Raw genomic sequence first — 14796 nt, 5'->3', positions numbered from 1 at the left:
TCACTCTCTCCCTTTGTCAAACAACCTCAGTGAACTCTGTTTTCCAGAACACACCGCAGCTTACAAATATGGCAGCCAGAAATTACACTTTCCCCAACTGACTCTATTACATTCAGTCACCTGACTACTAACCACACACTTGTAAGCAATTATTTCTCACACTTACTTTATAAGAAGCCTAAGTTGTACCAGCTCTATATTTTTCCACTTTTGACTTACCAAAACTCTGGATTTTATCTGTTTGTTTTGATTGTTGGATTTGTCTCATCTTTGTTGTTTGCACCTTGACTGAACTTTGCACGTACTTTTATTACGATTTGGGAATTTTACTGGGATTTGTTTGTCTGACTGTTTTCAATAAATTTGCATCTGTCTCTATTCACTTGCTGTGACACCCTTATTACTAAGTCAAGTTTATGTGTGAATTAATCAATAATGCACATTATACTCAAGCAATCCATGTTAAAATGGCGATATAAATAAAGAACTTTTATTTAAGAAGCGCAATAATAATAGTTCACGAAACTGTGAGCGTACATTTTCAAAAATGCACAATGTAAAAGTTGAAGAATATTTACAGTTTTTTTTTTTACAATGCATCTCAGCCAAAAGTTTTCAAAAGCACATATACAGGAAGTGATTGCATTTTACATCATTTCACATACATTTAAAAAATATAACTTCTCTTTCAGAAATACGCTCTGTCCACCATGATCAAAACAATCGTTGTGCAAAACACAACAAAACGTCCGAATTCATCAAAACCTTATATGTCACCTGATTTAATTCTAATTCACTGCCTTTCGAACTGTTCAAGTGTAGTTCATGATATCAAGTGAGATTGGTGATGTCATATCAAATAGTGTGTCAGTGACGACTTTACGTGGGTGTGTAATTCAGTAGTATACCTTTATAAAGATAAATTGTGACTAGTTTGGTACTTGAAACCAAAAGCACTCAGGTCATTGCAGTGTGCAGGGCTAAAAGGTCAAGGCTTTACACCTTCCCAAAACAACTGTGATAGAAAATTCAAGTACAGCAGGATCCATAATAATAATTTAAAATATCCCTTTAAGTGGTTAGGGCTGGGTAATACTGGACTGGAGGGCATGCTGTAAAATCAAAAGAAAAAGAAAGATCAAGGATGTCGCTGAGAAATCGTAAACGGTGGCTTTCAGAGGATCATAATAGCAATGATATGCTTTTGTGCTCTGGACAATGTGATCTGCATGGTGCTGTTGAGTAAGATGAGGCTTGAGTTTAGCCATGGGGTTCTGGACATCACTAACACACACACAGCCCTTGAGTAAAGAACAGCGGTCATAAGCTATGAAAACAGGACTGACCCACGATCCTAGCGGTTTTACAAAAATAATTATTTTGGCAACTAGGTTTGAAAAGGAAGTGTAGCTGCCTACAGGATATGAGTGCACATCATGCAGCATGTCAGTGTGTTTACGGTTTGGAAACATATGGCTGTCCCCAATTACTGTGTGATCCCATTCAGATGTTTTTCAGCATCTTAAGTCATCCCATCCAGTCCCAATAAACTGCTTAAGAAATGAAGAGTTCAGATATCGTGTAACTTCATCCAAAGATGTGCAGGGACTTGGGTTTTATGATGTTGACCCATATTGCTTATTTAAGCAGCTGTCGAATGTATTTACACCAGCAACCATTTCCTTTGACATTTTGTCTGACAGTAAAGACAAAGGACTTGTAAAATCGACTTCAGAAGATATCAGTGCCGCAGCCACCGTTAAAATCGTCTCTGCGAACCCAGATAACCTCCACCTCCCTCTGAGGCACATTGTCTTCTACAGCACACTGCTTACGTAGCGGAGTCAACCTTAGATGGCCAAGGGACTTTTCCGGCAGCTTGTTTTCTGAACCTTTGCTGGGAGCTATGTCTTTGTCCTTCTTGTCCTCGTTCTTTTGTTCCTCCTCTACTTCGGCTATAAGAGCTTCGAAAGACTCTTCCAGGCTAGGCTCAGCAGAAGAACCTTTGACAGACTCGCAGTATTCGTCATCATCGCTGAGGATGTCTGTCTCCTTTACGTCTGTCTGTCTGTCATACAGCTGCAAGTCAAACTGCTCTTCTACCCAGTGGTCGGTGTCTCCATCCGTCCTATGATTATTCTGGGATGGAGACACATGATCTCTCTGAGGAAAAACTGTGGAGTCTTGACTGGTGCAGTTGTCAAAGACAATGTCGGTGTTGATGGTGAAGCGATTGCGTACAAGTCTTTTTCGGCCCAGGTTTCCAGGTGGAGCTGAAACTGAAAAGGAGAAGGAAAAAAAAAACAGTTTTAGCACTGAGGTCTCTTGGCTTGATCAGTAGATGCTATGCAGGTCTAACACAAAAATAAAGGATTTGGAGGTTTACCTGCTCTGTTTATGGGCCTGACTCCTTTCAGTGCGAAAAAGCGTTTTCCTCCAAATGGAATATACTGCTGACTATGAGGCAAACTCTCTGTCTTTAACAGCTGCCGACGCTGTTTGTCCCTTAAGACAGAGTGCACTGTTTTCAGGAAGTCCCTTTTACTCTCAGAGGAACTGGAATAAAAGAAAAAGTGAAGTGATCATTACATGTTTGTTTGTTGCATAGCTGATACAACAGGTTCATGTCCTAGGCAATAGAATAATGTATGTAGCCCCAAAATAGCTGCTTTTAACAAATTTGCAGTTAATTTATTATTATTTCTGAAAACAACAACAACATAATCCCAGTCTTCCATTGTAAATTAAATGCATGACTTTCAAAGATAAAAATAAAATAATGAAATTTCTTTTCTGGCGTCAAATGACGCTTTTGGTAAAAGATTCTTTAGCGACACCAATGATCAGAGGAAAAACTAGTAGTGTGTAGTAGTATTACACTGTTGTGATTAAGCAGAGTATAAACTTTCTTTCAGCTTCTCCCATTAGGGGTCACCACAGAGGATCATCCGTTTTCATGATCTGCATGTTTGATTTGGCATGTTTTTACGCTGGATGCCCTTCCTAACACAACCCTCCCCATTTATTCGGGCTTGGGACCGGCACTAAGAGTGCACTGGCTTGTGCAACACTAATGACTGGGGTCGGTTCCCTGACCGGGAATTGAACCCGGGCTGCAGTGGTGAGCGTGCCGCATCCTAACCACTAGACCACCAGGGGACCCTAGCAGAGTATAACCTACTATTAAATCATATACTAGCCATGCACTAGAAAACACGTACCATGTGATGGTCACATGGTTCCAGTCTTACCTACAACACAGATGAAAAGTCCTCTCTGGCCTTCCTTCAGACTCAGATCTTATGTGAACTATCTCACATACTGCTGTTCCATCTGAATCTTGAAAACATAGGGAAAAGAATTACATTTGTTTAATAGATTTTCAACTTTGAACACAGCATGTAATGGTGCAAAAATAAATTACAAATTAAAAAGTGGAAGACTGCAGGGATTTAAGAGATTTTGTTTAATGATAAAAGGCAGAGCATGGAGCCACTACTTTCCCATTTACTGAAAAACATGCACTGCAATTGTCCATGTTATAACTAAATACATAGGATATTTAACATCTACATATGAAATATTGACAGTGTTTAAAAAAAATAGAATATGTTATATCTTTGGGAAATTGCATGGAATAGTTATCTCTATGCGACTCTGATTTCATAGGATTATTGAATCTTCAAATAGAAATCTTCTAATAGAAATAATTATTGGCCATATATATATATATATATATATATATATATATATATATATATATATATATATATATATATATAAAAATAAAACAAGCACAGTAGTAGACACACTTGGGTTTTTTTTTTGTCAAGCTCACATGGCATCTTGAGTGTACATCAAATTGTTTAAATAATTTGTTTCCAACACATATTCAAAATCTCAATCTGCCTTTTAAATAGGAAAGTGGTGGAATGAAAGACACTATATGGTTGACTCACTGGTAGTATTGCGGACTTGGAGGGCATCTGAAGGAATCATATGCCTGAATCGAAATGGGTCTCTCTCATCAGAAACAAAGCCTTTGTGAGACGTTCCCTACAGCGAAAGAAAGAAAAAGTATAAAGACATATATAAAGTACAAACTATAACAATTCATAAAGTCACAGGCGAAAGGGTCTAGTTTAAAATTATTGGCCACCTTCAGGAGAACAGGCATATGTATGATGAGATATTTCTCATAATTTGGAAAAATATCTCAGAGAAAATAATTTGCATACTGTGCCGAAGTCTGCAGTTAGTAAGGTCAGAGGAAGTCCTGGTTATCTATAGCTGTTTTCACAACTAATGAGAACTTTCAAAGAGTTTTCTCCTCTGACATTTTTATTGCAGACGTACACAAAGTACGGCACAAAGGGCCAAGCATACATGCGTTAACAGTAATCATGCTGTCAGGACCAGACTTGTATTGCCCATGCTGTAATTCTCTTATTGTATAATAAAAGAAAAAGAGGGGGTCCAAAAGCACTCACAATTTTCTTCTTTTGCTTGGAGCAATCTTTGTACACAAAAACTATGGCCGTCTTGAAAACTGAAAAAGAAAAGCATAGAGAAAGGCATTAGGCATGGGAAATCAGAAAGCATGCCAGAATGTAATAGAATTCTTCAGCACAGATGGTTGACTAAAAGGCACTTGGGGCTCTATGTTCCTTTATTTTTTTTTATCATCCTTTTAGTTTTGCATTTAAAAGGATAACCTCCAACCGAGATTTATGGGCAAATCAACTTTAATGTTACCTGGCTATGTACATTCTTTCTTTTCAGATTTTCTTTAAAGACTAATAAAAGCAATATCATTGTGCATAGCACCAGCTGTGCTTTCCCAAGCAGCCATGGGCAGTGGTATATGATAACAAAGCAGAAATACTGTGCTTCCATCCCCCTATGTTTTGAGAATAGTTATTATCCCACATTAAACTTTAGGTTGTCCTTTACCATTGGTCAATATTGAATAACTTTAACTTAAGTGCAATAGCTATTTTATCTTCTTTAATTTTATTATTTGGGTTTTTTATTTTCAGTCAACATTGTTTGCATCTACAGAACAGTAAACTATCTGACAAATGATAATGTTCAATATGTTCTTTGATAGCTACCAAATCTGCACTAATTACAACCATGATCAATAAAAATACCCTTTTTTGGTTATGTAGAAAACATTTTTAGATTTTTGAAGCTAAAATTGTACATGGATAGAAATAGAAATGTTAACATGCTTCTTCTTCTTCTTCTTTTTTTTTCAGCTGCTCCCATTAGAGGTCACCACAGCGGATCATATGTCTCCATACTACTTTGTCCTATACATCTGGCTCTTTTGAAACCAACTACCTGCATGTCCTCCCTCACCACATCCATAAACCTCCTCCTTGGTCTTCCTCTTTTCCTCCTTCCTGGCAGCTCCATCCTCAGCATTCTCCTACCGATATACCCAATGTCCCTCCTCTGCACATGTCCAAACCAAATCAATTGGGCCTCTCTCACTTTATCCCCAAAATGTCCTACATGCACTGTCCCTCTAATAAACTCATTTCTAATCCTGAGACAGATATAAACTATATAAACTGTAATCGCATTACTGTATAATAACATAATGTAATTAATTCACTCTTCAGCTAAACAATCAGTACATCAATATAACACTAAATTAACGATAAAATTAACACTAATCCCTCCGCTGTCAAAATGTCAACATCTCTACACTTAGAGAGTCTTTTTACAGATGAACACTATATAATTACCTCCAGCAACCAGTGAAAGTAATCTGTTGCAGGAAGGTTTAAAAGCAGAAATGTAGGTCATCAGTAGATTGCTTTCAAACTTAATACTTTCTTTATGAGTTGCTTTAACTTTTACACAAGTCATTTTCCAGAAAGGGTGACAGTAAGTGCAAAGATAAAGTAATGAATAAAAGAATAGATTCTATTTCAGGAAGCGGTGTACCACTTTTTCTCTCCCTTCATATCATACAGACATGAACAGAGAGAGAGAGAGAGAGAGAGAGAGAGAGAGAGAGAGAGAGAGAGAGAGAGAGAGAGAGAGAGAGATACTTACCAAAGGCAGCAAGCTCTGGGTCTTTCTTTCCCTTCATAAGGGAAGATGGAGGATTAATCCAAACCACAGTAGCATGCAGTAGCAGGTCACCCATAGATAAATCAGCCACCTGAAACACACATAATGTAGAATCTTACTTTGTACGAATTTATAAGTATATAAGTATATAACACTACTTTTTGGCCAAACTCATTTTAAACAGGGTTTATCAGCTAAATTACCTCTTTCTTGTCGGTACTCTGCTCACTGATGAGCTGGTCAAAAACAGCTCCGTACTCCTCATGGATCTTCTGCATTTCATTGATGTGACTGGCTACTTTATTCATTGCGTTCATAGCAACTGGATATGAAAAAAACAATGCCAATAGTCAGTCTATGAAGGAATGAACTTACTATGCTGTATTGAAAAGGAATCTCAAGTAATGTTCCAAAAGATGATCAAAATATTATAGATATTTTATCAGAGTTATAGATTATGAACTTTTGATGATTTTGGTTGCTTTAGCCATCAGCTTATGGAATATGGAACAATGACATTGATTGTAGAGTAGGCCGGACCAGTGGTTTCTTTGCATCAGTGGTTATCAAAAATGAAAGTATTCATAATATTTTATGAAAAATAAAATAAAATAAAAGATTTCTTAGATTTTGGTCTTTGTGGAAGCATTTGCTGTTTCACAAAAACTGTAAATGGGAAATCACTGTAATTTAGTAGCCTATTCATGAATATTGAATATTATGAATTGTGATTATTGTTGGTCCTATAAAAGACACATTATTTTTTTGTATTTACCATTGAGATGGTAGTGCTCCTCACTATCAGGGTCCGTGAGACAGTAGAGCTCTCTGAGCAGCAGAGGGTATTTCAGTACCCTCTGGATTGGCTTGATCAGGTAGGACTCCAGAGTGGATGAGTGTTGCTGCCTTGGGTTTCTCTTGGCAAGGAATGCTTTAAACTCAGGGTCTGTTTTAGCTATTTTTACCCAGACAGAGGGAGAAAAAAATGTTTCAAACAAGGGAACAGTCACAACAGCCTTTATGTAAATAGCTTTCAAGATGGTGTGTATCTTAGTGTAAAACATATATATAAAATATAGATATAAAGATCTCTTTAATCAATGATTATTGTAATTATGCTTTCTTGCTTTTTGATCTATTCACTGATACATATGTTCACAGTTCAACAATTATTAAACAAAGATATTAAAGTGCTATATTTAATGCTTTTTTTAATATAATATTAATTTATTTTAAAGTTAAGGGGTCCAGTTTTTCTAAAAGCACATGTTTACTCCAGTCTATGCATTAAACAATAACCCTTTTACTTACATTGAGTGAGTAAGTGAGTGTGTGTGTGTGTGTGTGTGTGTGTGTGTGTGTGTGTGTGTGTGTGTGTGTGTGTGTGTGTATGTGTGTGTGTGTGTGTGTGTGTGTTGGGGGTTGCTAAACAATTGGCTGAATACTGTTCATTTTCCTGCTCTACTCTCCATAAGTACTTCACACACTGCCAAGCAAACTGCTATGCAATGAAAAATGTGCCAAACAAACATGACTCAGAAAAACACCAACTATGGGACACTTCATGAATTAACAGTTAGGAAGGACCATACATGTTCTACTGCCTTTAATTAAATAGAATTTTACATAGATTTGGGTTGATGATTATAAACCTTCAAATCTTAGTCATTAGGCGATCCAGGGTGAAGGCAACATACTTCCTCTGAGAATCCTTAAGCCATCACATCTTTTAAACTGTTGCTAATGGGTCTTTTCAGACATCTAAATGCCTATAAATCTGTATTTACATTTGTATTTTTAAGCTCAGATATTCTGACAGTCATTCTCATTATTCTCATTTGGTCTCTAAGCCCATACTTTAATAAATGCAAAAACAGCCAGGTTTTCTGGCACAGTCATCAAAGTACTAGAAAAAGAGAGTAAATGGTGCCTGGGCTTACCTTTGGTGAGGACTTTTGGGACTTTTGTATGACTGGCACAAAAAGCACTGTAAATTTTGAAGCGGTCTGCATAGTAGAGGAATGAGCCACCAAGAGAGAACAGCACTTTCTGTGGAGCAGAGGAAGGAAATTTTATACAAAACAGGATTAATATTAAAATAGGTTTTCTACAGGCAATAGATTTCCACTCCACTGGTAAAACAATTATGGTTTGGTAACAGCACCTTGAACTGATCCACTCTCTCAAGCTTGTCTAAGTCTGGAACCAATCGTGTTCCATCTTCCAGAGTCTTGAGAAACTCCACTTGAAACTCAACCATCTCTGGCAAGTTCCCAAAAAGCACATCCAACTATAAACACACAGACAACACATTAGCACACAGCAATGACCTTTCTGCCATTTAATGAATATCAGTGCACAGCTCTTTCTACACTCTTTTACTAACAAGCCCCAAAAACTACAGTAAAATTACATTTTACTTTTGATTCTGAATTTTTTTTTAAGGTACATCCAGTTCAACAAAATTCAACAAGTTATGAATCACAGTTCTACAGAAATCAGTCAGTACTGGCACGCACCTCATCCTGTGACAGAAAATGTTCCTTCTGCAGAGGAGTCCGGTATCTCTCGATCACAAAATGTAGGTCCTATGAAAAGAAAAAGTGAGGTGTTACAGAAAACAAAAGAGACTTCATCTGCATTTTCAACACAAACTTTTTATAGAAATAACTAGTAGAATGTAGCTGTCTTTGTCTGCAACCAGAACATTAAGTAATTGTATTCAAATCAGGGACTCCATCATTTATATTCCCTTATACTTCAGTCATTCACTGAATAGATTCAGTAAATGTAGTTTTCTGACATGATAGCTGTATCCCCAATGTGTACATGTGTCACACACATCAAGGCTATGCAACAGCAGGTTCTGACCTTCACATAGGTGCGCTCTGTGTCCACCAGCTCACTTATAACCTTGCGCAATTTGTCAGCATCGGAGAGCTGACGCAGTGTGGAAGGAACAGGTACCGGAGAGACAGGGCTGGGAGCACATGAGGAGGAGGAGGATGAGGGCGAGTATGCAACAGGCTCTGGAGAATTCATGTCATGAAGGCTGCGGCAGAATGCAGTCATTTGCTCTGTGCTCTGGAGAGAGAGAGAGAGAGAGAGAGAGAGAGAGAGAGAGAGAGAGAGAGAAGAAAGAAAGGCAACCATTATATAATGTCAGTAATAACACAGGGTACCACACTAGAGGAAGCAATGTAAATGCTAATGCTGGTTAACAGATGACAAAAGGTCTACTATTAACATGGTGATTAAATCATAACTCAAAACACAATCCCAAATATAAGACAAAATAAAAATAGCTAAGTTCTGTATTCTTTCTGTGATTTTATGTTGTGAACATACATTAGCATTCAAATGAAATATTTTGGATTTTAAAAGAATAGAGCAAATGGTATGAAACAGACCCTTCAGATTTATGATGATGTAATACAAAGTCAAGTCAATAATACAAAGTATTAGTAATACAAAGCACTATTTCCATAGCGCTTTTTACAAAAGACATTGTCTCAAAGCATCTTAACAGAATTTAGGAGTTAAGGTGAATGGTGTGTATTTGTCCCTGATGAGCAAGATTACATGAGGAAGAAACCTTGAGAGGGACCAGATTCAAAAGGGGAACCCATCCTCATTTGGGTGATATCAAGAGTGTGAATATATTCGTTAAACAATACAGAACACTGGAGAGTGAGAACTACCATGAGCACTGGAATGTAAGATTATAAGTAATGTTCTTTCTGCAGTCTTCTCACACAGCTAAAAATCTATTTACATTTTTTTGTTCTTTAATAAAAAGTGTTTTGGACAATTATCTTTTTTTGTTATTTTTGTTTGTTTTAAAACGTATTGTTGTTGGGCTAAATACCATACATCACTTCATTCTCACCCAGTTATCACTGCCACCAACATGGAAGGGTGGAAAACCATGCTTCCTCTAAAACATGTGGGGTCACTTAGGTTTTTTTCCAGTCATGCTATGTCCCACTGCAGCTCAAACTATTTAGAAGAAAGTGCAATTTGCCCTTCCACATACATGAGCTCCAAAGATGGTTAATTTCACTCCAAAGGGTAGAGAGTAAAAGCATCCTTTCCACCCAGTCACAACAGCCGTTCTTGGCTCTCTTGGAGAGTGGATGTTTTTTTGAGATTTAATAGGAGAAACACATTTCTTGCCACTTGGAACCCAGTGCCACTTTATCCATCAAACGGAAAACTCAGCTTAATTATTTTTGTCCTCTAATTGTAAGTTGTGTGAGAAACCAAGCAGCATGCCTTGCTTCATAAACACAATGAACATCATGAGAATGTGAATTGCTCTAGTGCTTGATCACGCTCACATGAGTGATTCATACAAATGTGATTTTAAGGGTTAGTTTTTAAGCTCACTGTTAACTGGGTTACAATGTGTTGAAGGAAGCTCAAAGACAAAAATGTGGAGCAGCCGGATTTACTGGAAACGCTTTAGTTTTATAGACGCACACGTACACACACTTACGCCCACATACACACACAAATATACTGCCGACTCCAGTTAATTATAGACAATTATCGTTAAAGCAGAAAACTTCGCAAACAACCGAAAAATAGGAGCAGCTCTGAAGCAACAATGGAACTTGAGACTTTAACTCAGCATGCAGTCTCGTACATTAAACAATGAAAACAAATAGCCACCACAGCTCAGTAAAAATGCTAAATATCTTTGCTCTGGTTATGCAACAACAAAACAACAACATGAAGATTATGTAGAAAAAAGAAAGTATTTAGAAAAGTAAACTGATTTTCTTTTTGATGAGTTGGATAAAAAAAAAAAAACTGATAAAAGATGACTAGATTAGATGAGGTATCTAGAGCATTTGCAGAACCTGAAAGGAAATGCAGCACATGAGTATTAATACTATGTACATGAATCGGGCATAACATTATGACCAGCTGCCTAATATTGTGTTGGGTTTCCCTTTTGCTGCCAAAACACTCGTGACCTGTCGAGCATTAACAGCATTAATTTCTTTATCAATTTGAGCTACAGGAGCTCCTCTGTTGGATCGGACCACACGGGCCAGCCTTCTTTCTCCACGTGCATCAATGAGCCTTGGCTACCCATTACCCTGTCACCAGTTCATCACTGTTTCTTCCTTGGACCACTTTTGATAGGTACTGACCACTGCAGACCGGGAACAGCCCAAAAGATTTGGACTCACACAAATCCTTACACTCACCCATTTTTCCTGCTTCTAACACTTCGACTTTGAGGACAAAATATTTACTTGCTGCCCAATTCTTTTCCATAATATATATGAAGAGATAATCAGTGTTTTACTGATTTCACTGGTATTATGATGTCATAATGTTATGCCTGATCTGTATATATACTGTATATATATAAAATTGCTTTGTATAAATAAGACTAAGAAAGCAAAAAACATTTTCACATTTCCCATTTCATGAAGTGACCGTGCATGGTGTAATTATTAAATCTTCTTGAGAAGGACTTAAGGGTGAATTGTTAAGGAGAAACATTGTCTCATTTCACTGTGTGCTGCATCAGCTATATATGGTTAAAATTCATATTTAAAAAAATGTTTCACACAGATATCATTACAAAAACACAAACAATTTCACACAGATCATATAATTTGCATAAATATATAGTAAATAAATATATAAATTTATATTTGCCATGCAAACTCCAGTGCACTGTAATAACTAATGCTGTCATGAAAATGAATACCTATGACAGATTTATATTTTTCGCTCATTATTAAGTTATGACAAAGTGTTTGGACCCTGCACAATCCTGGTGTTCCCAACCTGACTAACAGCAGAGGTGGAACAGATCCCCGAGGACAGCAAGTGGAAAGGACAGATGTGGCTGCCAGCAGCTTGGCTTTTCTCCTAATACACAGAGACAGAATGACAGCTCATCACTGTCTCCTTTAAACTGCTCAGACAAGCACTAAAGAGTAGAATTAACATGCACCATCTTTTGGAACTAACTATTTATTTCCCTGAACAGAAGTGATCAAGAATTAAAAAAAAAAAGAAAAACACTAATACATATACAACATGTTAAATAAAATTCAACTTTAAAGATCATACACATAGAAAGAGTGCTTATGGAATAATTCCCATAGCACACACGCATGTTCATTCATGCATGTATACAAAAACACTCACACACTCACACAGGTTAGCTCACCAGCTGCAACATGTCATAGACAGACTCGGCGGAATGCTTGGAGCTCCTATTCCTCCACAGGACAGACATGCTTATCCAAACGTTTATAAACGTCACAACAGAATGATGGCTAAAAACAGGACCCAACCCAATTCAGCTCTTTCAGCATGAGCTTGAACTTATCTCCTCTAAAGAGCTTCCCCAGTGTGATAAGACAAAAAAGTCTGTCTCCTTCGTTAGTTCTGTGTTTTATCCACGAAATGGTTTCCTCCCTGCATCCTTTCCTCTCTCACTTTGACTCGTTTGTTTTCTGGGTAGATGGCACAAGTTCTCGTGCAAGAGCGAGAAAGAGAGAGAGCAGGGAGAAAGCGAGAGAAAATAATAACAATAATAATCCCATCTGGAGGAGGATGAGAGCAACTGGAGGGGAGGGGAAAAAAGAGAGGCTCAGCAGCGTCATGTCACTCGCCCCCACTTGCCCAGCAATGCACAGCTTAGTGTTGCTTAACACCAGCAATACTACTGTCAACATCAACAAGAAAATTAAAAAACAAGGGATCAGTATGCACATGTGATGCTTTTTGGTTTCCTTTGTCTTTTATTTTCCCTGGAGAACGAGTGTGACCGAATTCCAGTGCAACTACTGTATATAGCAAATAAAGTGCTGTGGATCTCGACATACAGAAGGAAATGCAAATAAACAAGGACTCCAACATACAGATTTTCAACTATGGTCACTAAAATCCAGAGATTCTCATTAAAACGCTGCACAAAACATCCAAACCAATAGTTCCAAAATGACATTTCAAGCATAGAACTGGAAGCATTTTTATTATAACTAGTGTAGCTGATCAGAAACCATGTAAAACTAACACTACTGTATAAACTGCAAAATTGAATTAATCAGAATAAAACATCAGTAAGCTCACAAAAAGTAAGAAAATTGTTACAACGGAATATGAGCCATACCTCCATCCATGCACGTAGTACCAGCAACCGAAATAAGGTGAAAACAGGAGCAGTCGAAAGTAAGAGAACGAATAAGCAGCAAGTCCAAACCTGTTAACGGACTCTTTCGCTGCCAAAGGAATCTGAACTAGGACACTGTGTTTTAGGTGTAGCTTTGTACACCAAAGTACCCACCTCTCAACTCAAACACACATAGCACAGCCAAACACTTAAGGAAGACTCATCTTATCAGAGAAGTGACTCATGGGACAGGAAGGCAAGCATTTCCTTCCCTAGTGAGCAATGATGCCCTCTTATCACCCTCTTCCATTTAAACTCTATTACCATAACAATGCTAAATGACAAATGCGCAGCGAGCTGTTTCACAATGAACAAGTCTGTTAAGGAAACCTGTAAGGGTTTCATGATGATTGTTCTGTTCATGTTGAGAATACAAACAGAATCCAGGACAAATGGAAAACAAATAAATGTGCACTTCTTCTATTAGTGTACTGTATAGTATGTGCGATGGTGTGCACTAATAGAAGAAGTGCACATTTATTTGTTTTCCATTTGTCCTGGATTCTGTTTGTATCAAGTATTCTACACAATCAGCGAGGATCAACAGCAGCACAATATAATGATAATCTTAGTGAATTTTAACTATTTAATAATTGTATTGGTTTCCAGCTGCTGTAGTGAGAAACAGGATTAACCAGTATCATGAGAACCCTGCCTTCAGTTGAAAGCCAGCAAAATTTGAGGCATATTTGGATCCAGAGAAAAAGAAAAAGTAGATCTGGTTTAGTAAGAATCATTTTCGATACATCAAAATATTGAAACTCAGTATATTTAGTATATTTGCTCAAACCTGACATTAATTCTTGGTCATGCCACTGTTTATGATTACAATTATTTGTCATGTGCATGGAAAGCGCCTTAAACATCAATTTACAATTCAATTCTTTTACACTACTACACAGAAAATGCCAAATAAACTTTTGTGCAGCACAAACTCACAGACCAAAGACCAAAAAATGTTAGTGCTCTAAGCAAGCAGAATCAAAAATACACTGCAAGCAGTGGACGCAGTCAAAAAAGTGGCAAGTTGTCAGTATTGGGCATACATTACAAGAACAGTGAGAGTCTGATATCAGTCTATCTGTCATTTAGACTAGTTTAAATCGGCTGTGCTCGGGGTAGTTATTGTGTATTGTAGGTTTGGGATCAACAGTCCGATAGGCTGCAAAAATTAACAGTCCCATAACATGTTAGAGAAATTTGCATGAGCTACTACATACACAGCCCACATGACGCTGCAATTTCAAAGTGATAAATGTGAAATTAACTTGAGTTTATCGAACCCCATCTTGGTCTTTTCCTTCCAGTGTGATTTTGCAAAGCATTGAGTCTTGTCTCTAATTAGTCTAGTACTTAAACAATGACCCTTATCATCTCACCAGGAGGAGAAAAGCACACAGGCGTTACTCATTGGGAAAACTAATGAAGTCTTTCTCCTTATTGTGTGGCTCGGCTGTCCATTCCTCCAGCACCTGCCCCAATTTATCAACACAAAGCAATCT

At 37.5% G+C, this 14796-nt stretch overlaps 1 protein-coding gene across 8 annotated transcripts in view; it reads right to left on the bottom strand.

Annotated features, from left to right (window-relative positions):
• Nucleotides 1-456: 456 nt before the first annotated feature.
• tiam1a (TIAM Rac1 associated GEF 1a) overlaps nucleotides 457-14796 on the bottom strand; it is a 56947-nt gene continuing 42607 nt past the window's right edge. For 3 of the 8 annotated variants that reach the window (XM_046860973.1, XM_046860972.1, XM_046860974.1), the window contains 12 exons: nucleotides 8959-9171; nucleotides 8607-8675; nucleotides 8252-8377; nucleotides 8028-8136; nucleotides 6863-7042; nucleotides 6291-6409; nucleotides 6070-6178; nucleotides 4491-4549; nucleotides 3960-4056; nucleotides 3252-3339; nucleotides 2387-2556; nucleotides 457-2279 (listed from right to left, as the gene is read on the bottom strand). In XM_046860973.1, the coding sequence (XP_046716929.1) occupies nucleotides 1732-2279; nucleotides 2387-2556; nucleotides 3252-3339; nucleotides 3960-4056; nucleotides 4491-4549; nucleotides 6070-6178; nucleotides 6291-6409; nucleotides 6863-7042; nucleotides 8028-8136; nucleotides 8252-8377; nucleotides 8607-8675; nucleotides 8959-9171 (1887 nt within the window). In that variant the 3' untranslated portion in view covers nucleotides 457-1731. Of the gene's footprint in view, nucleotides 2280-2386; nucleotides 2557-3251; nucleotides 3340-3959; nucleotides 4057-4490; nucleotides 4550-6069; nucleotides 6179-6290; nucleotides 6410-6862; nucleotides 7043-8027; nucleotides 8137-8251; nucleotides 8378-8606; nucleotides 8676-8958; nucleotides 9172-11898; nucleotides 11983-12272; nucleotides 12693-13234; nucleotides 13424-14796 lie in introns of those variants that run through there. The other 5 variants (XM_046860975.1, XM_046860978.1, XM_046860977.1 and 2 more) reach the window with 5 other exon arrangements.

Source organism: Silurus meridionalis, chromosome 11 (genome assembly GCF_014805685.1).
Source record: "Silurus meridionalis isolate SWU-2019-XX chromosome 11, ASM1480568v1, whole genome shotgun sequence".
NCBI classification, from domain to species: Eukaryota; Metazoa; Chordata; class Actinopteri; order Siluriformes; family Siluridae; genus Silurus; species Silurus meridionalis.
This window is presented reverse-complemented; position numbering and strand designations above follow the sequence as displayed.